Genomic DNA, 23,187 nt, shown 5'->3' on the forward strand with positions numbered 1-23,187 from the left:
GCTACGATAGGAAAATGAATTATCGCGATAGAATATGAGTAAAACGCGCATGCGCAGTGCCTTTGTTTTCATACGCACATGGCCGATTGTTGAGTGAAACAGATGAACCAGAATTGGTTTGTAAAAATGGTGCAACTTCAGTGATGTGGAACTGGTTTGGTGTTTGTCCGTCAGATACACGACAAAGCACATTTTTTTGCAGAACATGCAAGCGGCCGTCGTTATCCAATTGTTCAGTCTGACGTCACTAGCTGTGTCTGGGTCTAAACTCCGCTGCAGGTCCATATATCAAACGATCACTATGGCATTACTGAGAGTTGAAAAACTGTCTAAAGTCTTTCATCTTTAATAAAATGATCAGCGTTCTGCTCTACCAGGTGTAACAATTGAGTTTAACATCCAGGCATCCATAAAAACAAAATTTATTACATTTAACGGAGTTAGAAGTTAGCAGGGAGTTAGCTCGCTAGCTTCTATCTAAATACAATATAGCATGTCCTGACTGCGGGGTTTTGGAAACAAATTAAAACGTACAGCTCTGTTATCACTTCCAGCATAAATGAAGACAGAAAACTAAACAGCAGTGACGTTTGTAGGGTTACTGAAGTTGAGCTACCTGGTATATAATGATGTGCTACGTGACCGCTAGCGACACCGCTATGTTAGCTTAATATAGAATAGAATAGAATAGAATAGAATAGAATAGCCTTTATTGTCATTGTACAGAGTACAACGAAATTGGAGTGCCACTCCCTTGGTGCAAGTTTCAATAATAAATATAAATGTAAAATATAAAAAGTACAAAAAAAACCAATCGTAAGTACTCAAACAATAGTATGTACAATATATACAGGATAGCAGCATTAATATAATGACAGTGACGGTATGGAATAGGTTCAATTGTTTTTGTGCTTATTTACTACGGTGATAGCTCTGGGAAAGAAGCTATCCCTGAATCTGTTTGTCCTGGTTTTATGTGACCTGTACCGTCGGCCTGACGGTAATAGTTCAAACAGTTGGTTGCTGGGGTGAGAGTGGTCCTTGATGATATTGCCAGCTCTGCTGAGGTACCGAGAGTTTGCAGTGACCTCCAGGCTGGGCAGAGAGCAGCCAGTGATCTTCTGGGCTGTGTTGATGACCCTCTGCAGTACTTTCCTGTCTGCAGCTGAGCACCCTGCATACCATGTTGTTATGCCGTACGTTAGGATGCTCTCTATGGTGGCTCTGTAAAATGTCACCAGCAGCCTCTCCTCCAGGTTGTTCCTCCTGAGCACTCTCAGAAAGTGGAGACACTGCTGGGCCTTTTTAACCACCGCTGTAGTATTTGCAGTCCAGGAGAGGTCATCAGATATCTGCACGCCCAGAAACCTCATGGAGTGTACCCTCTCCACACAGCTCCCGTGAATGTAAAGTGGGGCCGGGTCTGCTCTGCCCTTCCTGAAGTCCAAGATAAGTTCTTTAGTTTTCGTGGTGTTCAGTTGGAGGTTGTTAACTGAACACCACTCAGTCAGTCTGTTGACCTCATCTCTGTAGTCCGACTCATCCCCCCTTGAGATGAGTCCAACCACTGTGGTGTCATCCGCGAACTTTATGATGGTGTTTGAGAGATGGGTAGGGGAGCAGTCGGATGTGTAGAGCGTAAACAGGAGGGGACTCCAAACACATCCTTGTGGAGACCCGGTGCTGAGTGTGATGGTGCTGGACCGGTGGGGGCCGAGTCTGACAGACTGTGGTCTATTTGTCAGGAAGTCCTTGATCCAGAGGCAGATGGGGGTGGAGAGTCCCAGGTGAGACAGTTTCTGGACCAGGATCTCCGGGATGATATGATTGAATGCTGAGCTGAAGTCCAGAAAGAGCATTCTCACATAGCTTCCTCGGTGCTCCAGGTGACTCAGCGCAGTGTGGAGCGCTATGGTGATAGCGTCCTCGGTGGAACGATTTGTCCTGTAGGCAAATTGGTGGGGGTCCAGAGTGGGAGGCAGACCGGCCCTGATGTGCTGACAGACCAGTCTCTCAAAGCACTTCATCACTACAGGCGTAAGTGCAACAGGCCTGTAGTCATTTGGGCTGTTATAAACAAGCTAACTTTTTTTTCCACTCGATAAGTTAACGTGAGTGTTGTCGGTGGTCAGGAACAAATGTAATCGCATGGCAGGATGCTGTAAAAGGACCAAACTTCAGCCAGGAGAACAACTGAGATAATCCATCCACAATACGAGGTTAGTCATTCATATACTGCTGCATGGGCTGGGCTGTAGTTTCATCCTAAGGTTTTAAAAACTGAGCTTAAATAAATGATTAGTGGTAATAAAAGCCGAGGGAGGTCAACGGTGATCACTGACTGTTTTAGGAGCTTTTTGAGATCAAATAGAAGAAAATACATAACATTAAACATGTTAACAACACAAAAGCCATATTAAACGCAGACTACTTTAGACCCGGAAGTAGGATTCGTCGCGTCATCACTGAACAACCGGATTGTCGTATTTGTCGGACTAAGATGCTCTTAAATCTGGGAGTAATCTGGGTCCTAAACTCCGTAAGCTTCAGGTCAAACAAACACTGCAGCATCACTGGGAGTTAAAAACTGTCTAAATTCTTTCATCTTTAATGAAACGATCAGCATTGCTGCTTAACCAGGTGAAACTATGAAGTTTAACTTCCAGGCATCCATGAAAACAAAATTTATTACATTTAACGGAGTTAGAAGTTAGCAGGAAGCTAGCGGAAGTTAGCTCGCTAGTTTCGCTAGTTACGTAAGCATGATATAGCATGTTCTGACTGAGAGATTTCTGGAAAAATTCAAACGTACAGCTCTGCTATCACGTCCAACATAAATGAAGACAGGAAACTAAACAGCAGTGACGTTTGTAGGGTTACTGAAGTTGGGCTAGCTGGTATATAATGATGTGCTACGTGATCGCTAGCGACACAGCTATGTTAGCATAACATAAACAGTGAAGCTGGAGGAGAACACTAACACTTTTCCACTTATAAAAGTTAACGTGAAGGTTCCTGATAGTTAGAGACAAATGCAGTCGCATGGCAGGATGCTGTAAACGGACCAAACTTCAGTCAGGAGAACAACTGAGATAATCCATCCACAATACAAGGTTAGTCATTAATATACTGCAGCAACATGGGAATAGAGTAGAATTCATTCATTAATAAATCAATGGTACAGAAGTGGAGGAAGCAAGAAAAATGAGTTTAATAAAGTTTGATTCTGACTGCTTTGTTTCGCTTAATGTGCCTTATAATCCCGTGCACCTTATGGTCCGAAAAATGCGTACTGCACACTGCAGTTTAATGTTGCAAAGCACCTCTTTTTAACTTCAGTGGATATTATACATGGTTATGCTCAGGATATGTCAGCCCATTTCTACTGGAAATGCCTTTTGGTTAAACGTTCAGCAAGGAATTTGCATTTGCACTGTTACATTTTTATAAAGCTTTAATGTACATAAAAACCAGCTTCTTGTTTAAGTGAAAATAAATGGAAGGTTGTCTTTTTGCGCTAGTAATGTTGTGGAGTTGTATTTTGTCTCGTTATTTATATCGTTATCGCAAATTTTCAAATATATATCGTGATAAATATTTTTGGCCATATCGCCCTGCTCTATTTTCAAGCATGAACTGCCTTTTTAAGGTCATGCCACAGCATCTCAATCAGATTCAGGTCACGACATTGACTAGGCCACTCCAAAGTCTTTATTTTATTTTTCTTAGGGCATTCAGACGTGGACTTGCTGGTGTGTTTTGGATCATTGTCCTGCTGCAGAACCCAAGTGACCTTCAGCTGGAGGTCACAAACAGATAGGCTGACATTCTCCTTCAGGATGGTTTGATAGACAGAATTCATGGTTGCGTTCATCACAGTACATGACATTCCTGTGTTAGTTTTACGTCAGATGTAACGGGACTCAAACCTTAAAAAAGGTTTAACTTGTTGTCTCATCAGTCCACAGAATATTTTCCCAGATGTCTTGGGGATCATCAAGATGTTTTTTGGCATATGTGAGAAGAGCCTTTGTGTTCCTTTTGGGCAGCATAGGTTTTGTCCTTGATCTCTCTATGGATGCCATTTTTGCTCAGTCTCTTTCTTATTGTTGAGTTGTGAACTCTGACCTTAACTGATGTAAAGGAGGCCTGCAATTCTTTAGATGTTGTTCTCTGGTCTTTTGTGACCTCCTGGATGAGTTGTCAATGTACTCTTGGAGTAATTTTGGTCGGCCAGCCACTCGTGGGAAGGTTAACCACTGTTCCAAGTTTCTTCCATTTGGGTATAATGGTGGTCTCACTGTGGTTTACTGGAGTCCCAAAGCCTTAGAAATGGCATTGTAACTCTTTCCAGGCTGATAGATGTCAGTGACTTTGTTTCTTAGGTGTTTTCTGTAGATGGTGACATGTTGTATTGCTTTTTGAGCTCTTTTAGCCTGCTTCGCTTTGACAGACAGCTTATATTTAAGTGATTTCAACAGGTCTGCCAGTAATCAGACCTGGGTGTGTTTAGTGATTACAGTAATTGTGGTTGAGCACAGTTCATGATTTAACAAAAGGGGCAATTACTTTTTCACACAGGACCAGGTAGGTTTGGATAACTGTTCTCCCTTAATCAATGAAATCATCATTTAAAAAACTGCATTTTGTATTTACTCAGGTTATCTTTGTCCAATATTAACATCTGTTTGATGATCTGAAACATAAGTGTGACAAATATCCAAAACAGTAGGGAAACAGCAAGGGGACAAACATTTTTTGACACTACTGTATCATGATTCAGTAGCCTGTAGAAGCACCTTTAGCAGCACTAACTTGAGCACTATTTATTTTCTGCATGATTTCTTATCAGTCTCTCGCATCATTTTGAAGGCATTTTGGCCCGCTGTTCTTTGCATCATTGCTTCAGTTCATTGATGTTTGCAGGCATTTGTTTATGCACAGCTCTCTTAAAGTCCTGCCAGAGAATTTTGACTGCGCCATATCCATTTGGCCATTGATTCATTGATCATTGAGCCCAGTTTTAGCCTCACATTTGACACTAGAATACTTTGGTATACAGAGAAGTTCATGATTGACTCAATGAATATAAGGTGCCTATGGCTGAAAAGAAGCCCAAATCATAACTCCTCTACCACCGTGCCTGACATTTGGAATGAGGCGTTTGGGCCAATGTGCTGTTTCTGGTCTCATCTGCCCAAAGGAAACAGTTCTGGAATTTGTTTAGATGCAGCTTTGCAAACCTGAGCAATGCTGCCATGTTCTTTTTAGACAAAAGCTGAACATTGCAACGTCTGACCTTTGAATGAATTTGCTAAGATTTCCACTCCTGGGAAGACTGGCAACTGTCTTGAATGGTTTCCACTTGTAAATAATCTGTCTCACTCTAGAATGATGGGCTTCAAATTGTTCGCCAATGGCCTTGTAACCCTTCCAAGACTACTGGGCAGCAACAGTTACTTCTCTGAAATCACTGTCTTTCATCCTTGGCATTGTGTTAACACAAACCTGAATGCTCCAAAGCAGCAAACTGCCAAACATGCTGCTTTTATAGAAGTGCTCACACTTGCTGATTATCAGTTAAGCTGATGCTTAACTGTTGTTTAATAAATAATGATGTTATAATATGTCACATGTTGTTGGTCATGTGATGTTATATTAAACCCATTTTAAGACCTGCAGAGATTAGAATTTATGTACTTTCTTTTTACTATACCAGTAACTTGAGCAGATTTTGAACATTATTATTTGAGGCCTATTAATTACAGACATGACATTTTTGGCAGTTTTATTCTTTCACATGAGTTCATTCAGTATGGTGTGAAATAATGTCATCCTAAAAGATCTAACACCATCACCATATGTGCAGCTTTGTCTATGTATGTTGGTGTTTTTTGTTTACAATTGCATTCATATTTACACGATAAATTTTTTTAAACCCAAAGAAACAAAAGAATCCACGCAAATTTCACAGTGCGCTCCTATGTATTTGTTACTTAATCTGATTCCTATTAAAACAGCAGGTACAAGCAGCGGCATCGTGATTAGCTTGTTTAACAGGAACTCTTCTAAATGGACAGCAGAAAATTTAAATGGCAGCACACTGAGGTAAAACCTGCAGATCTGATTGCATGATTGCAGCCTGACTGTGTCACCATTCCTCATGCACTCATTCTTTCCATCAATCTACCCCTCTTCTTATTTGTGCTTAGTAAATAAATCTGATCTGGCATTTCTTCAGTTTATTAGCCAACACAGGCAGCCCTGTGATGCAGAGATGCTGACTACAGCACATCTCTGTGCAGAGCCACAAGATTTAATGCATACAGGATGTCTGAGGTGACTGTGTACACATACAGCAAACCTAAAAGCTAACAGTCTAACAGTATCAGTGAGGAGGTGTTTTCCTGCCCGATAGTTTAAGTGGAAGCTTCTTTCCATTTTAAGTAATTGAACCTTTTTATCAAGTTAACCGTTTCTCTCAAATTCTTTAATGTCTCACAGTGAAATGTATTGAAAATATATTTCAGGTCGTCTTTCTTTTGAACTTAAACCGGCAGATTGGAACAGCGAATAGAAACAGATTTCTCTGTGCTCTTTACTGACTCAACCACCTGAATAAATAAACACTCATTATCCTTTAATTGTCCTCTCCTGAGTAATTTATTGGCTGACCAACCAAGAAATGCATCTCAATCCATATTAATGTTTTCAGCCGTACTTTACATTCCTGAATGGAATCTTTAATGCGGCATCTGTTTTTCTTTTTTTTTCTTTTCGTTTTGTTTTATTTTTTTAATCTGCAGTAGTCAATATTTTTGTATTACCAATGACTCAGATGACCAACCTTAAAGTGACAGTTGTGACACATACTGAAACACCCACAGATAAATCGCCAAACTCTGCGCTTCTCCTCGGTGCTTTAGAGTCTTTTAGCTCATTATTTTGGTCCCATGGCCTGAAGCTTTGCTGGTCTGGTCCACTCTCATCGATACAGTTTCCAGTGGAAAAATTGCTAAGGCCTGACTGTAATGTACCTGACCCAACAGCTATAACACCCAGAGTGATTATCCGGTAAACATGGAGCTTAAAGCAGTTGAAAAACCAGATATTTCCCTCAAGAGTTGATGAAATCCAAACAAAGATGAAAAGAAAATACAATACTGGACATTTGTTGGGTTTTTGGAACATCGAGTCTTTAGTATTTGCTGGATGAATAGTTACAGTTATGTGAAAAAGAGAGTGCACCTCATAATTCAGGAGTTTGTAGAACCACCTTTAGCAACAACTTGAGGAAACTGTTTTCTGCATCACTTTGTCAGTCTCTCACATTGTTGTGGAGGAATTTTGACCCACTCTTCTTTACAATGTGCTGATGTGCTGTGTTTGCTTTTCACTAGTTGTGCTGAAACTAAACACAACATATCAGTTATTTTGAGTTCATCGAAGTTCCAGATCTAGACTTTGACTGGATCATTGCAACCCTCTGATTTCTTTCTTTTTCAGTCATTCTGTTGTAGTTTTGCTGCTATGCTTGAGATCATTGTCCTGTTGCATCTCCAATCTCAGGATCGCATTTGACTCTGGAATACTTTGGCATACAGAGGAGTTCATGCTCAAGTCAATGAATCCAAGGAAAAACGAACCCAAATCATCACCCCTCCACCACTGTGCTTGTCAGATTATATGCTGTGTTTGTGCTGATATGCTATGATGGATGTTCTTCCGGGAGTCTTGTGGTTTGTTCAGATGCAACTTTGCAAAACCCTTTCTAAACACGCCTGACTTCTTTTTTGAATTGTACTTTTACAAACTTTAACATTTCACATGCTAAATAACATAGAGTCTCGAAAGATTTTTGCAGTTTCTCTGAGCATTGCACTGAGTTTACTGGGACGTCCACTCCTGGCAAAATTGTAGTATTAAAGCTGCAGACCAGCAAACTGCCAAAGCGTTTGATTTATAGAGGTGCTCATACTTACTGATGATCAGTTATTCAAATGTTTATGATTAGGATTGCCTGGGTACAACCCTCTGAATTACCCTCTTAATTTCTGTTGAAACAGTAAGGGTGCATTTGGGTATTAACAGGAGTGTATAAAGTCCGTTCTTTTTCACAGGACTGTAAAATGCTTCCACTATCAGCTGCCCAGGCGAGCATAGGGTGTATATGCTAATCATCTTGTTCCACTTCATAGGTGATGAAAAAAAATCAGTTAAAACAGACTATCTGAAAAAAAAACAGTCAGAAACTCGTTTTTTTTTTTTTTCAGAAAGCGTTTGCTAAATTTATCGTGCTGTTCCCTCTTGAACCCTCACTATCATAGTTTTAACCCAAACTATCTACAACCATTAACCTGCCTTTTAAACATCCATTTAATAAAATGTTCTCCTTAAGTGCATTAGCTATGAAATAAATAGTTGAAGTAGCTACGGTTGATAGTTGGCCACATAGCTGCAGACACTGAAGAGCCTCGTGTCATGTTTCTCCGTATTTTTCAAGGTTAGAACATTTACTGTACTCGGGCACAGCCTGTATTTTACTGGCTACACAGCAGCGCAGCCTCAGGCACTGTCAAACTCTAGCCTGCGATCACCTTACCACCACTTGTCCCATAGAGACTGGAAATCCCAATTTGACCCATTGCTTAAGGGCAGCCTGGAGTATCCATGTGTGGTTTGACAGAGAGGCTCAGTTCTGTGAGCAGCATTGACTTTACTGCAGCAGACAGAGTATAGCCCCGAGTGTGTAGTTGACCTATACACTCTATAAAATGCATCATTTTTACTGTCTACATTGCAGTTGACTTGAGGATGTTGCAAGCTCACAAAAAGATTTGAGGATGTTGATGATGATGACGGCGCCAATAAATATCATGTGCTTGAGATGGAAAGTGTCGGCTCACTGCTGAAGTAATCGCACTCCTCACGTCTCAGCTCCTGCTGAGTGCGAGAATCCTAAATCTTAAATCCCCTGAGGCAGAAGAGCCCACATGATGCGCTTGTTCAGTATTCATACTGTATTCAGAAGCCTCTCACCAAAGTCAGGTGAGCAGGAGGAGATAGCAATTCGTATCCTCCCTGTGGGGCTCCGCTCTTCCTCCGAGCCGGAGGTCCCAGGTTGTTTCCTCTTCCTCACCTGCAGATGGTGGTGTCACATCCCTGAATGTCTCCTCAAATGAGGTGATCTGTACTGGAGTCAGCAAGTCAGCAAACCTCTCTGCTCATAAAGCTGTTCCCAGCTGTATTTTGACATTCATTTTGGATCCTTTGAGGTCACATATATTAGGCTTTACTGATAGTAATGAACCCACTGAGAATACCCTCTCTGCAGTCCCTACAACTATGAGGAGATGTAACTTATTACTTCTAACTTTTGGGTTTTACTGCATGCAAATCATAAAAGCGCTGACGCTAACCGGCCTGATATCAGCCTAGCAGTAAACTGCAACCAGTCATATTTGGCTAAAGTAACTAAGCACTTAGATGTTAAAGGGCCAATAGTTCCCTGTAAGAGAGAGTGAACATTGTACTTTACATCTGTTAGGTGACAGAAATATGACCCAAATTCATATTTTCTGTTGGATATGTAAACAATATTTTCTATAAGGTAAAGTGATTTCTCAAAAGCAATGCAACTTAAAGTTGAGCAACCACTTTAAGACATTAGAAAATACATTATATAACACTGTCACAGATTTAACACTGTCTGTGAAGCTGGATTTAAGAAAAGAGTGTTTAGACTTCAACTTTTTGGAGCATATGTAGTGCCATCTTGTGCAAGTACATGATGGTTTGTTTGGTTGCCCAATAATCATACGTTAGTTCAATTTAGCTAACTAGTAACAGTATATCAGTAGTTGGAAAATAGCCAAACTGAAACTAAAGAACAGTCTAAAGGGCATGTGCACTATCCACGTAATCTCCCTCTTAAGTAGCAAGTGGTTCTTCATCGCTAACTAGCTGCACTGAAAGGAAGATTCCACTAGCTAGCTGCAATGCTAAGGTTTGTAGCAAGCAGTTTATAAATGACAACTATGTGGAGGAAAAGGTCTTTGAGTAAGGTGCACTGATACCAACAATCTGAATACTAATTCTGGCCGCTGCATATTTGATTTTTCCTGTATTAAAGTCGGTTGAACAGAGCGTGTCAACCAGATTGCTAGCAAAGAATTAGCTGAGGATGAGCAGTAAGCTTGACAGGTGCACAAGATCTGACCAGCACTATTTTATTTTTGTTTAATTTTGAAGTTTTCTTTTTAATTCAGTTTAGTTTGAGTTGGTTTTCTGACTTTTCCTCTGTGTTAGTTTTAGTTAACGATTTTAACCCACTCTATAGTCGACATTGGGTACAAATGTGTTTTAAAAACAAAAAACAAACAAAAAAAAACATTTCCTCAGAATTCCTTAAAAAATGGGATGGATAATGGAGCAACTGGAAAATATAATGCTTCCAGCTATAATTGCAGGCAGGCATGGAAATGGATTAGAAACTGTTAACTAAACTGAAATTCAAAGGCCAATAAAAGACTATATTTAACAACAATTGCATTAGCATAACTAAAATCCCAGATGATATCTCTCATATCAATATATCACCCGGCTCTAATGCATGGAAGTAATAAATTAACTGCAGGAAAGTCCCAGAAGAAGCGGAAAAGGGGAACTCAGAAGTTGATGCTGCTGAAGTTGCTCCAAATCAATTTTTTTTCTTTACTTTGAAGAGATCAGAGACCACATACTGTATGCTACACTGTGTAATTGCAATTTGGTGGAGCTACAAAAAATGGGCCACTGTGAATCTTCTCAAATCTTTTTCTGAAGCACCAACCTTCATATGCACCATAAATCCACATGAAATAGCCCATAGGTGTCAGAGCGAAGAGAGATGAATGGCTCAGGAACACATTCTGATTACCATCTGTCTTTCCACGATCATCACCAGCACCGCGGGCTGACAAGTCGTTCTTTAAGACCGTGTTTACTCTGTGCGGTCCCAGTGTGCGTGCATACACACACATACAGAATGTGAATCTTCCAACATGCATTATAGATCTGAGATCACAACTCCAGCAAATCCCAGCTGTGATTAAAAAGAAGCTGTGTTGTTTTATCAGCCCTCTCCGCTTCCCTTATCAGCTCATTTGCATAATTAACAGGGGCTAACGTCGTCCTCGCGAGCAAACCGCCACAGTGATTTCTCCAGCCTGGAATTCTGTCCTACTTCATAGCGTCACAGCAATCCTTTTTTCTCACAACAATTACATGGTTATACCTTTTAAACACCGTAACACTGTAAATGTGATTTTGTGTTGTGTTTTGGCTGCCTTTGTTCTTACTTTTTTTGTGAACAAACATTTATTCGCCTCGACATTCAACTCGTATAGCAAAATGTTGCGCTGTCAAGTTCGCTGTCACATTGTTTGAAGGCACGGCTCTCAATCGGCATCCTTAGGGACAGTGTGAACATGCGACGCAGCCCACAAGCATTTGAGCTCGGATAGCGATGCAGAATGAGCTCAACTTTTTCTGGTGTCGAGAAATGTGTCTCACTTGTCAGAGCAACAGTCAGCAAGGCATTTTATGTTCTAAGGGGAAGCTCCTACAATATTAGAAGCAGATGAAAAGCAATGAAAAGATGGTCCCCTTTGATCAAACACTTGGCGATGTTTGGGTAGGAAGAATCCCGTTTTCAGACCTTTGTTAGAGCCAGGCTCAGTGAGGGGCAGCCATTTTCCAACACCGGCTGGTGAGGGGAAAGAGATGACAGAAGAGAGGAGGAAAGAGACAGATGACAAAGGAACAGGACTAAACACAAACCGTGGGATTTATTTCAGCGTATTTCCTGTCACTTGATTCTCTGGGTTTTGCTTGTTGTAAGGCTAATTTTAGGAGCTGTGTTTACATGACTAATGCCTTGCCAGTATTTACAGATTATTGTTTGTTTCTTTGTTTTTTAAATGCCAGCTGCCAGTGCTACATTTAATAGAATAACTGTTAACTTACACTAACTGGACCTTTTGTTAGGTACAACTCGCTAGCATGATGTTGGACCCCCTTTTTGCCTTCAAAACTGCCATAATTCTTCTTTGCACAGATTCAACAAGGTGCTGGAAACATTGCTCAGATTTTGTTCCATATTGACATTAAAGCATCACACAATTGCTTCAGATTGGTAAGAAATTACTTCCCAAACACCATTACAATGCAAAGCAAGGCAGGGTGTTTCAGACCATGTTGTTTGCTCCAAATTCTGACCCCAGAAAACAAGATCTTTCAGCAAAAGTCCAGAATCATCAGACCAAGCAATGATGTTTCCAGTCTTCTAGCATCTGAATGGCAGCCACAGTTTCCTGTTCGTAGCTGACAGGAATAGCAAGCCTTTGTGGTCTCCTGCTGCTGTAGCTCATCTGCTTCAAGTTTCAAAGATGCTCGGCTGCATAACAACACAGAGTACAGCTGCTCGATGGATATTTTCTCTTTTTCAACCCATTCTCTGAAAACTATGGAGACGGTTGTCTGGGAAAGTTCCAGTAGATCAGGAGTTTCCAAAATACTCAGACCATCCTGCGCCATGTTCAGTATCATTTCTACATGCCTTAATACATGCCTAAACAAGCTGCTACTACGTGATTGGTTGATTGTATATATCTGTGTGTTAATGCGCAGTTAAACAGGTGTTTCTAATAAGTTAGCCTGTGATTGTACGTCATAAACACTCAAAGTTTCTCATATACTTGAAAAGTAACAATAATAGCAGCTGCAAGGTTCCCTAGTTGTGGTGCGAGCCAGAACAACCTCTATTAGTGCAGAATATGTCTGCTAATTCACTACAGACTATATCTTCATCTTTCATGTACAGAAACGTTGATTGATCTCAGAATTGCTTGATTGACTGACACGCACTTGATGTAAATGTTTGTAATTTCAGTGACCCTTTGGTCTCGTTATAAATTTCTTTACATTTTTTTTAACTGTTGCATGTTGCGCACCAAAATAAAGCCTCAGTAGGTGCAAATCCTTATTTCATAGGGCAAGTGAGAGGCCAAGAGAATTATGTAATTTAATTTAACATGTCGTGTTTTATGTAAGTGCCGCTTTTTTTCCATTTAATTACTGTAGAAAAATGCTCTCGCTTGAACAGATCATGAGGCAGGGTGAAGGTTAAAGCTTCCACACAGCTCTAGCTCACCCACTGTTGCCTGATCAGACCTCTTCTAAACATGGATCCGGGGTGGGCATGAGTGACAGCTCCTTGAAATGCACCTGTAAGGATGGGACAGGTTACATCACCGTAATTGTTATAAGGCCATACACTCAGACGACATCACATCTTTTTAAACGCTGCTCTGCCAAACCTGACCCGAGGTTCACAGTAATTGAAGACACCTGTGCACACAGTGGCTTTAAGCACGCCACTCCAAAGGAGTAAATCACAAGGCATCAAATAGCTGCTGCTGGATCCCGGCTTGTTGGTAAATGAGCCTCTTCATAGCAGGCGTTTAGACGTGTCATAGTTTTTGTCCCACTAAGCCACAGCAGCGTGACCGTGAGCCAGCAAATGGCACTCAGCCATTGTTAATTTTATCATTTACACCTGCTGTTACAAGTCAAAACGTATTCTGTGACCGTTACGTAAGAGTGCAGTCACTCGGTGTTGGGCCATTATGCTCTTCCCTCTGTCACTGCCACTCTTTTTTATGTTTAAACTATCATTTTAGACCCATTTGGCTTCTTTCCATATCTGCACGTCCCAGATTAGACGTCGCTCATGAATTTAACACAAAGCATTTAGAGCACACAAATTGGACATTATCCTCCTCGGCAAGGTTTCGCTATGTTCTTCAGGCCCTGCTTTGATCAGACATCAGCCTCCGAAGGAAAGTCCAATTAGGAAACATTACTTTTCAGCCCTCTACGTTTTTATGTAATCAGTTTTAGCAGACTCCACGCAAACCTGCCTGAGTGTGTGTGTGTACATATTTAGGAGTGGGCCATGGATTTAATATAAACGGGCACGTGAAGGTCGGCTGATGTAGCACAGCCCCTGTGAGCGTTGTGATTTTAACACTGAGACTGTTGGAAAAATGCTGTGAGGAAGGTGACTTGTGCTGCTGCGTGATGAGCAAACTGACGCTGCCTTTGGTTTTTTTTTTCCCCTCTGCTCTAAAATGCTGTCTGTTTCTCTTTCACTAAAACACACAAAACGCACTCTCTGTCTGCATCGTGTGCGCTCTCTCACACCTACACTCCTAATATACTTCTCTCTTTCTGTCTGTGCAGGCTCGCTGACAGTGTCCATCACCGACATGCGTGCTCCAGTGGTGGGGGGCTCCGGGGGGGTCTACGCTCTGTGCTCAGCGCATCTGGCCAATGTCGTCATGGTAACTGCAATCATCATCATCATCGTCGCTTCCATTGTTATGTCTGAAAACGTTTTTTGGTAGGGACAAAATGTCAGAACAGACCAACAGCGTGGACTTCACTGTTTTGTTAGTTTGTTTTTACTTTACTAGCCCGTGAACAAGGGTATGATTCTTCTCTAATTAAATGGAATTTCAATGTATTTTACTTGAAATTACATTCTAATCATATTTATCTTGACTTACTTAAAGGTAGGTACACTAGAATAAGGAGGTAACAAGTCTGTTTTTTACAGGAAACAAAGGAATAATTATACTGTAAAGTTAAGTCGCGTGTAAGGAATTTTAAGTAGTGCGTAATTAAGGAATGGAGACACAAATTGTTCTGTAAGTGATTTGCAGTACTGCATCATTTCCTGGTAATTTACTGGAAAGACAAACAATATTTCCCAAACTTACGTTGTACTTTTCAGGGAGTGGGCTCTCTAATATAGTGGCTCAACCTTGCCTAACTTCCAGATATTTTACAGGAAAGGAGACACAATGTGCTTCAAATTATTTACAGTATAATTTGTGTTTGCATTCCTGTAAAATACCTGTAAGTGGAAACATTAAGAAATGCTTAAAATCACAAACTTGTGCAGCTTTTAAAATTATTTACAGTATTATTTCTCTTCTTTCTTGTAAAATACCCAGAAGTTAGAGGTACACTAGAATAAGTGAGTAACAAGTTGTGTTTTAGTGAAAACAAGGAAATAAGTAGTAATAATAAGTATAAAGGTAATTTGAAGTAGTGTCTAAGTATTTGTAGGTAAATGTAGTTTTATTTATTTTAAGTTGTGGTTTGCTAAATTCTTTACACACATTTAGACTGGAAAGAAGAGAGAAATAAATGATATTGTAAGTAACTATACTGTAAAATTCCTTGAAAGTTAGGCAAAGTTAAGCCACTCTATATTATGTCCTGTGCCTCGAAATGTACAGTGTTACAACTTAAGATGAGGAAATATCCTTTGTTTTTACACTAAATTATCCAATACTTAAAATTACTCATGGACTATGTAAAATTAATTAGACACTAGTTAAATTTACTTACAGTATAATTACTTTGTTGTTTCCTGTAAAACCTGACCTGTTACCTGCTAGTGTACCCACCTTTAAGTATTTGTAGGTAAACATATCTACATTTTAAATAAAAAAAAAGATGAAATCCCGTGTATTTACAAGGAAATTACGACATTAATCAGGAAAAACTACTGGTTGTAAAGTGTACCCAGTAGTTTTTCTGCTGCACGTGATCCACGTGTACACACGAGCACACAATATTCGTTATCTGTTATCATCTTATTAACAAAATAAGGTTAATTCTTTAGGTTGTATAAGGCTGGTGTACTTCAGACACTAGACCCTTCCTTTTTTCTTTTTTGTCATCTGTATTATTAACTCTCAAGTGAGCAAGTATTTTACTGTTTTTATTTGTGTCCGCTGAAGAAACAGGAAGTGAATTCCCACAATGCTGCTTTGAGAGCCTTCTTTCTTTTCCCCAGCATTCAATTATGTGTATTTGGCACAAGGCGGCTTCTTCATGCTCCTCTAAACTCAAGGCGGTGTTACATCTGACGACTGGCTTTAACTAATCGCTGTTGACTGTGGGCAGCGAGGACGCCAGCAGAAATGGAAATTAAAACGTGCTGACGGGCCCAAAGCAAAGCCTCTGTAACTGTAACTGTGTGCTCACAGCAGCTTACAGTTTGTTTGGTCTGTTACGCTTCATGCCGGTTTGTTGTTGGGAAATCCTTTAAGGCGCCTCTTAGTTCTGCACTGATGAGTTTTTGTCTAGTTTGGTGGGGAGGGGTTAAGAAATTCTGAAACCTTTTCCGATCTTGACTTCTTAAATTTCAAGAAACCAAGACATTTTCAGGTTCAGTAAGGTTTCAGGCTCTGTACCTCACTGCCTAGAAGACGTATAGCTCTGGATAAAATCTTTACAATCCGTCTTGGAGCCACATTAAACTTTCTTCTTATAGTTAGTGAGCAACTCTTAAGTTTTGTCTCTCTCCATTTCAGCCCCCTGAGTATTATAACACGACCTGTAACAGACAAAATGCAGTGGCCGTGCTCCGGCTACAGATTGCTCTTCACCTCCTACAAGAGTGGAAGCATCAAAGCGAAATGTGTCCCATCAGACAGAAGCAACATCACATCACTCCCAGCTCAGACCTCCTCTCCCGCTCTGCTGTGCTGACCTCTCCCCTCCTCGACATTAATCATTTATATTTTTAAAAAAGACCTGCTTTAACTTTACCTGCATTCCTGCTCTTGGCTTGTTTTAAACCTACGGTCACAGCAGGTTTTATTTATACACCCCTCCTGAATTTTACATGGTATTCTCCATTTCTTTTTGTGCCGTGAGAGAAAAAGAGAAGCGCTGGGTCATATTCCCAACAGCTGGGGACCTGAGGAAGGATGGGACTGGTGCAATTATTCATCCTGGAAAGTAAATGTGTTATTCTAAGACAGGATGCCATTGTTCTTTCCCCCCGCAGGGATTTACAAAGGCTACTTATTGGTCCATTCTGCCATTCCCTTAAATTATCTTCGTCCTAATTAATAGAGTGCAACTGGATTGGAACCAGTAAGTGGAGAGCAGCCAGGTGCATAATCACGCCTCTGTCTCGTGTAAGCGCCGCCGCTTCTCTCTGTCGTGGATGTGGATTGTCTTTCTTCATAGGCTAAATATGGCCTGAGGAGAGAAAGCGAGGTGTTCCCTGACGGGCTGTTATAACATGGTCAGATATTCCGTGGTTGTTTGTGCTGACAGGACACTTCTGTGTTGCAGAACTGGGCCGGGATGCGCTGTCCATACAAGCTGCTCCGCATGATCCTGGCGCTAGTTTGCAGTAAGTTTTCTAGATTTTACTCTCGTTTCTATTTCTGCTCTTTTTCAGCATATGTTTAACGTAAGCAGACATGCTGACACTTCAGTATAGCTCATACATGTTCTGAGTGGGGTTAAAAACACGTAAGGCCGATCAACATATGTGCCGCTTAAGCTATCATCCATAGTGGCTCAGAGCGAGAGGCTCCCTGGTTGAACATGCTGCTTTGTTTTCGTAGCATTTGAGTCATACTACTTGTCCCTTTTCTCCACACGAGGGCCGATACACTCTGACTTTCATTAGTGAGCAATATGTTCCCTCCATCTGTCCAAAGCCTGCCGCCCCCGAACCGAGAGAGCGGCGAGTCTCTGCTGGAATTTCATATTTCTCCTCAGTGTTTTCCAAACAGGGGACGGATATTTCAAAATAAAACGCGACAAGTTATTTGTGTGTGCAGCTGTGAAAACCAAATTATAATTTGCTCTGTGTTTATAGGATCAGTGCTGAGTGTTTGTTCAGCTAAAGAGACTTTGGAATAGCCCCAACGACCACAGGCGAATAATATTTTGAAAGCAATTTTTTCGAATAAAGTTCCATTTAAATCCTCCCGAGACCTTTGTCTGCAGAAGCAGACTTTGATAAAACACTTTAGCACAATCCCCCACACAGATCATCTTTAAGCAGTCACATTAGCCCAGCTCAGACCTAGCGTCTGATCTTTATATGATGCAAAGTGAGTGATGCACGTGGCGTCTTGTGCTTAAGGACAATAAAAAGTTCTTCTTTCAGAATCTGTGTGTGGAAATCTGAATAGACTTAAAGTTACAGATCCCTGAAAGATTTGGCATTAAAACACTCAAACATAATGAATAATTTTCAGAGTTTCATATATTTACCAACCACTTTGTGAACACTACCTGCCACAGTTCAAAGTGAGCATCAGAATGAGGATAAAAAGGTGATTTAAGCGACTTTGACTGTGGTTGTTGGTGCCAGACGGGCTGGTCTGAGTATTTCAGAAACTGCTGATCTGCAGGGATTTTCCCCACACAGCCATCTCTAGTATTTACAAGAAAGGTCTGAAAAAGAGAAACTAGACATTTCTCTCACTGCTCTGGGTCACAATGCTTTGTTGATGCCACATTAGTTGGACAACTTCAAACTGATAGTAAGATAACAGTAACTCAAATAACAGCCTCCAACGTCTAAGGAGTGCAGGTGGAGCTTCTGTCAGCTAAAAAATTGTATGATTTGAAAAAAACATTGTGGTGTGACAAGTCTTGATTTCTACTGCACCATTTGGATGGTAGACTTTGACCCCCTTAGTACCTGCTGAGTATTGTTTTAACGCCACAGCCAACTTCAGCAGGAGGCTGGTATCATGGATGTGCAGCTGGCAAATGTGCAGTGACTCCGTGATGCTGTCACATCAATGTGGACCAAAATTTCTGAGGAATGTTTGCAACCTCTTGTTGAATCTATGCCATGAAGTGTTGTAGCAGATCTGAAAGTACAACCCAGTCCTAGCAGACTAGTAGAATGCCCGGTCATATAAATGCTATCATGTCAAACTCAGGATGTTACTGGTCCCACCTAAGAAATGCTCATTAAATGACTTCCTTTTTTGACTTTGAATTGTTGTTGTTTTTTAAACATCTTTTATGAATTGAATAAATTAGATATAATGTGTTATTCAGTGTTGCTGATAGCTGGAGTTTGTGACCTTTGAAAAGAGCCAGGCCAGCTGTTTCCCTCATGTTTCCAGTCTTTTTGCTTAGATAAGCTCATCAGCTGCTGCCTGCACCTTGCATATTTATCAACAGATCAATCAGAGACTGGTATCAGTCTTCCCATCTAACTCGCTCTCCTTCACAAGTATGTTTCCCAAAATGTGGACTTTGATGTGGAGATGATTTCCTCACAGCTGCAGTAATGAGCAGACACCGATGTGACAAATATGTCTTCTCCCCTCTTCCCTCTGCAGTGAGTTCAGAGGTGGGTCGTGCAGTCTGGCTCCGTTTCTCGCCGCCGTTGCCCTCCTCCGGACCGCAGCCCAGCTTTATGGCACACCTGTCGGGGGCTGTGGTCGGCATCAGCATGGGCCTGCTGATCCTGCGCAGCTACGAGGAGAGTCTGCAGAAACAGTGCTCCTGGTGGGTCATCGTCTTCTCCTTCATCACCTTCCTTCTCTTCGCCATCTTTTGGAACATCTTTGCGTATGAGCTCCTGGGGGTACAGATACCACCTCCCCCCTGATGATGGGCCCCACCCTCCCCCCTGCGGTCATATACACGGTGACTTCAGAGGTTCCCCTTCGACCATAGTTAACTTTACATTTCCTCTCAAGTTCGACCCAAATGAAATCATCTAAACTAAAAATCGACCAAGAATCCTTTTTACAAATACTTTGCAAATCAAAGAAATATGTCTCTTTTATTAAAGAGGGATTACAGTAGCAAGACGTACAGGTGAAAGGTCCTCAGATCCATTTTGAGGAGCCTAATATCATTTTTATATATATATATATATAAATATATATACAAAAAAAGCTCATCCACATTACCAGCACTAACCTTTCAATGAGCATTTAACCATTGTGCTCTTTTACTATCAGAAGCTTTTTTTTTGAAAAGCAGTTTTCGTCACTTATTTCTTTGAGTGCATCTCTCATTCATGTAAAAACCAAATTAGAAGAATCTGAGCTCATGACATGTGCCTGGATGAATTAAAAAAGGATGAGAGGTGAGAGATCGGGATCAGCCGCAGCAGTGACGCTTTAAGCTAATAAGGTGTCGGTGTTTTTCGCTTAGAAACGCCTCAATCTGTGCCACAAATCAGACCCGCCAGAGAGGATTTTAGGAGAAATTTCAGGAAATGCTTGTTTTGTTTTTTCTTTTGTTTTTTAAAGGCAGCAATAAAAGCCCACAAAAGCAGTTAAATCTAAGCGTCAAGATAATGTTTTCGTTTCATTTTCAGCTGAGAAATGTTACAACTAGCAGAGCTTTTCCCTCGAACTGAGCTGCCATGTAGGACAAAAAGAAACCAGTTAAAAGTGATGAAAGAAATTTGTTACAGGAAGAAAGAAAAAAGGAAGGAGGAGGTTTTAGATTCATGATTTCTTACCTAACGTCTGTCATTTTCAAGGTTAGAAAAATTTCTGTCATTTTTCGCTTCACGGAATCCTAAAAACAAAGACGGACGTCACTATTTCTGTATTATTTCCTTGCTAATATACCTACACTGTGGATACAAAAACACACAATGACATCAACACGTGAAGGTGGGAGATTAAAGTGACCGCGTGACAGGAAGGGAAAGAAAAAGATGAGAAAACGAGAGCTGAAGTTTCCTGGATGGTCATCACTTCGGCGAGCGAACTCGGACTTCAGCCACCAACTTGCTAAACGCACCATGTAAAATATGCCATGTCATGCTCTGTGGCGCTCAGCGAGACAAAGACACACACACACACAAACACACAATCTTCTCCTCTTTGTCTTTGAGAGTAGCCGCGGCCTGATTCTGCAGGTCATTGTGGGCAAACTGAGGAGAAAAACAACACAAACACACACACTGGCCTGTTCTCGCTGACAAACTGAACTGGGGAGGGCACGAATGTGTCATCACCTGACCTCTGACCTTTGTTTCCCAGAGGGCATTGGGGTCTCTATGTCAGGCCCGGTCGATACCTCAGTTTCTCATTCTTAGGGACTGTATACATTTGTAAAGGAATGTACCTATAAAGAAAAAAAAGTGTTATAAGTTGTCCCCGTTTTTCATTTGATCGTGGATGTGTATATTGTATGTTCATAACCAAGAGTATATTTATTTGTATTTTCCCCCCTCTTTAAAGGGGAAAAGAGAAAAATGGTGCAAACAAAACTAATGCTATGATTGTTGTCCTTCTGATGACTCCTGTATGGCTTTGATCCTCTGAAACACAGAGAGGCAGAATCCCCCGGGTTTGTTAGGCGACCACCAACAAGTCGAGCTCACCTGGTTTTATAAATCTTCAGTGCTTTACAAAATAAGCCATAGAAAGAACTAAAAGGAGACGGCAGAAGTAGAGGAAGAAAAAAAACGAGAGAAAAAAAACACATTTGTTGGTTTGAAATGCGCTGACTGGTAGCTTCTGTTTAGACTTCGTGTGTGTGTGTGTGTGTGTGTGTGTGTGTGTGTGTGTGTGTGTGTGTGTGTGTGTGTGTGTGTGTGTGTGAGAGAGGGAGAGTGATGAAAAATGATATCCTCTTTGTGAATATTCAGCAGGTGAAATGAAAAGAAGACACTCCTGTGATACCTTGGACTGTTTGAGATATTTTCATGTAGCTAGACTCATTTTCTTTTTCCTTTTTATTTATGACTTGTTCGCCAATTCGTTTGCAGCCAATGCAGCTTAATTCTGCAAGTGCCCACATCTCCCAGACTCTCTTCCCCCTGCGGCGTGCGGACGCTTCTCCGTAGTTCCTCTTCTGCAAATAACAAATTATGGACAGGGCTCCTGTCATATATTTTATCTTCTGAGTGATTCTGGCTTTTTGGAAAGTGGAGGCGAGGATGGCAATTATATTTACTCAATGCTACGTTCCATTTTTCAGTCTTTCAATCAATAATTCATTTGGATGTCCACTGGCTGCCTGAGGGAGGAAAAAATTTTTTTTAGCATTTGCCAGTCTTGCCGTCCTCAGCGTTTGCTTCCACATGAAACTGTCAGTAGTGACAGAGGACTCCATGTTAAATGAGGGAATGGGTGTTAAATAGCCATAATAAGCCATTTTCAGATACATTTAAACAAGACAAGGTCAGCCAGTAGTTGATAGCGATGTATCCCTGATGGAAACTCTTGTGTTGACTAGGAAATATTACTGCTTGAGATAGCAAAGATGTGTTGATGAATAATGCATACATACCCTGTTAGCCTATAATGAAGATAAAGCGGATGCCTGAGAGGAGGTTAATGTGCCTCTTTAACTTAAGATTCATAGGAACCCGAAAGGGTTGTAAAAAGGGCTAGTCAATGGCTATGTTTTTGTAGAACACGTCAACTGTGAATATAACCACTCCCAGAACTAGATGCAGGAACAAAGTGAAAGGCTGTACAAAGTGAAACGGCTAGTGTTTGAATTTATTTATTTTAAGAGCAAAGCGTTCGATAGCATTGGCAGGAAAAGAAAAAACCAAGTAGGAGAGAAGTTTTTAGGATTAATTTACCAGTTTCCTGTAAGCCAACTCTCCTGGCCCCTGAGCCTGAGCCAACCGCAGCAACAACACACCTGGATTCGCCTCCTTAGATGCCCCTGCTTTACATCCTCCAGCTCATCTTAAAGGAGAGGACACTCTAGCTCTGACAGCATGTGACAGTTTGTGAGAGACACCTGAAGCTTCCCCCATCCTGACCCCCCTCCCTGTGCAGAGTAGGGCTGATACATGGTTGCTACGATGACGAGAGCCCAAAGCCAGACCCTAAACAGGATGTCTTCCTTTAATAAGTGGATCTGACAAGGCGGCATGATGTTAATTTAATTGCTGTCGTTAGGTGACGTAGTTGTTTTTGACAGTCGACAGGAAGTCTCTGTGAGGGATGGCGCGAGCAGCCAATAATCCATCACTACAGATGATCCACGTCCTCCCCCGAATTGTCTCAAAATGGTCACGATGACTGCGTTATGAGATCAGGCTAAAAGTTTCTACTCGCCTCATTCAAAATGCAACTTTATAGCTTCATACTCGACACTGGCTGTTTCTGACTTCTTGGTTTTTGTCACATGTGTTTTGTTTCTTGTTTTTGCACTTCTTATAATGTACTTAACTGACACGTTGCTGTGTGCCATAGTCTCATTTGACATAATCATTCTTCTGAAGCTTTTTTCCTTTAACCTTCTTATGCCAATCCATCGTGCTGTACGCCCAATGCCTTGTTACATATATGAGCTCAAAGCAAAGCACCA

The 23,187-nt window shown here is 41.1% G+C and overlaps 1 protein-coding gene across 2 annotated transcripts in view; it reads left to right on the top strand.

The window, feature by feature from the left end:
* The window catches only part of rhbdl1 (rhomboid, veinlet-like 1 (Drosophila)), a 49,283-nt gene extending 29,647 nt beyond the window's left edge, over window positions 1–19,636 (top strand). For both annotated transcript variants that reach the window (XM_026178804.2, XM_026178805.2), the window contains exons 6-8: window positions 14,284–14,384; window positions 17,203–17,263; window positions 19,227–19,636. In XM_026178804.2, the coding sequence (XP_026034589.1) occupies window positions 14,284–14,384; window positions 17,203–17,263; window positions 19,227–19,498 (434 nt within the window). In that variant the 3' untranslated portion in view covers window positions 19,499–19,636. The remainder of the gene's footprint in view (window positions 1–14,283; window positions 14,385–17,202; window positions 17,264–19,226) is intronic.
* Window positions 19,637–23,187: the final 3,551 nt, after the last annotated feature.

Source organism: Astatotilapia calliptera, chromosome 8, assembly GCF_964374335.1.
Source record: "Astatotilapia calliptera chromosome 8, fAstCal68.1, whole genome shotgun sequence".
Lineage (NCBI taxonomy): Eukaryota > Metazoa > Chordata > Actinopteri > Cichliformes > Cichlidae > Astatotilapia > Astatotilapia calliptera.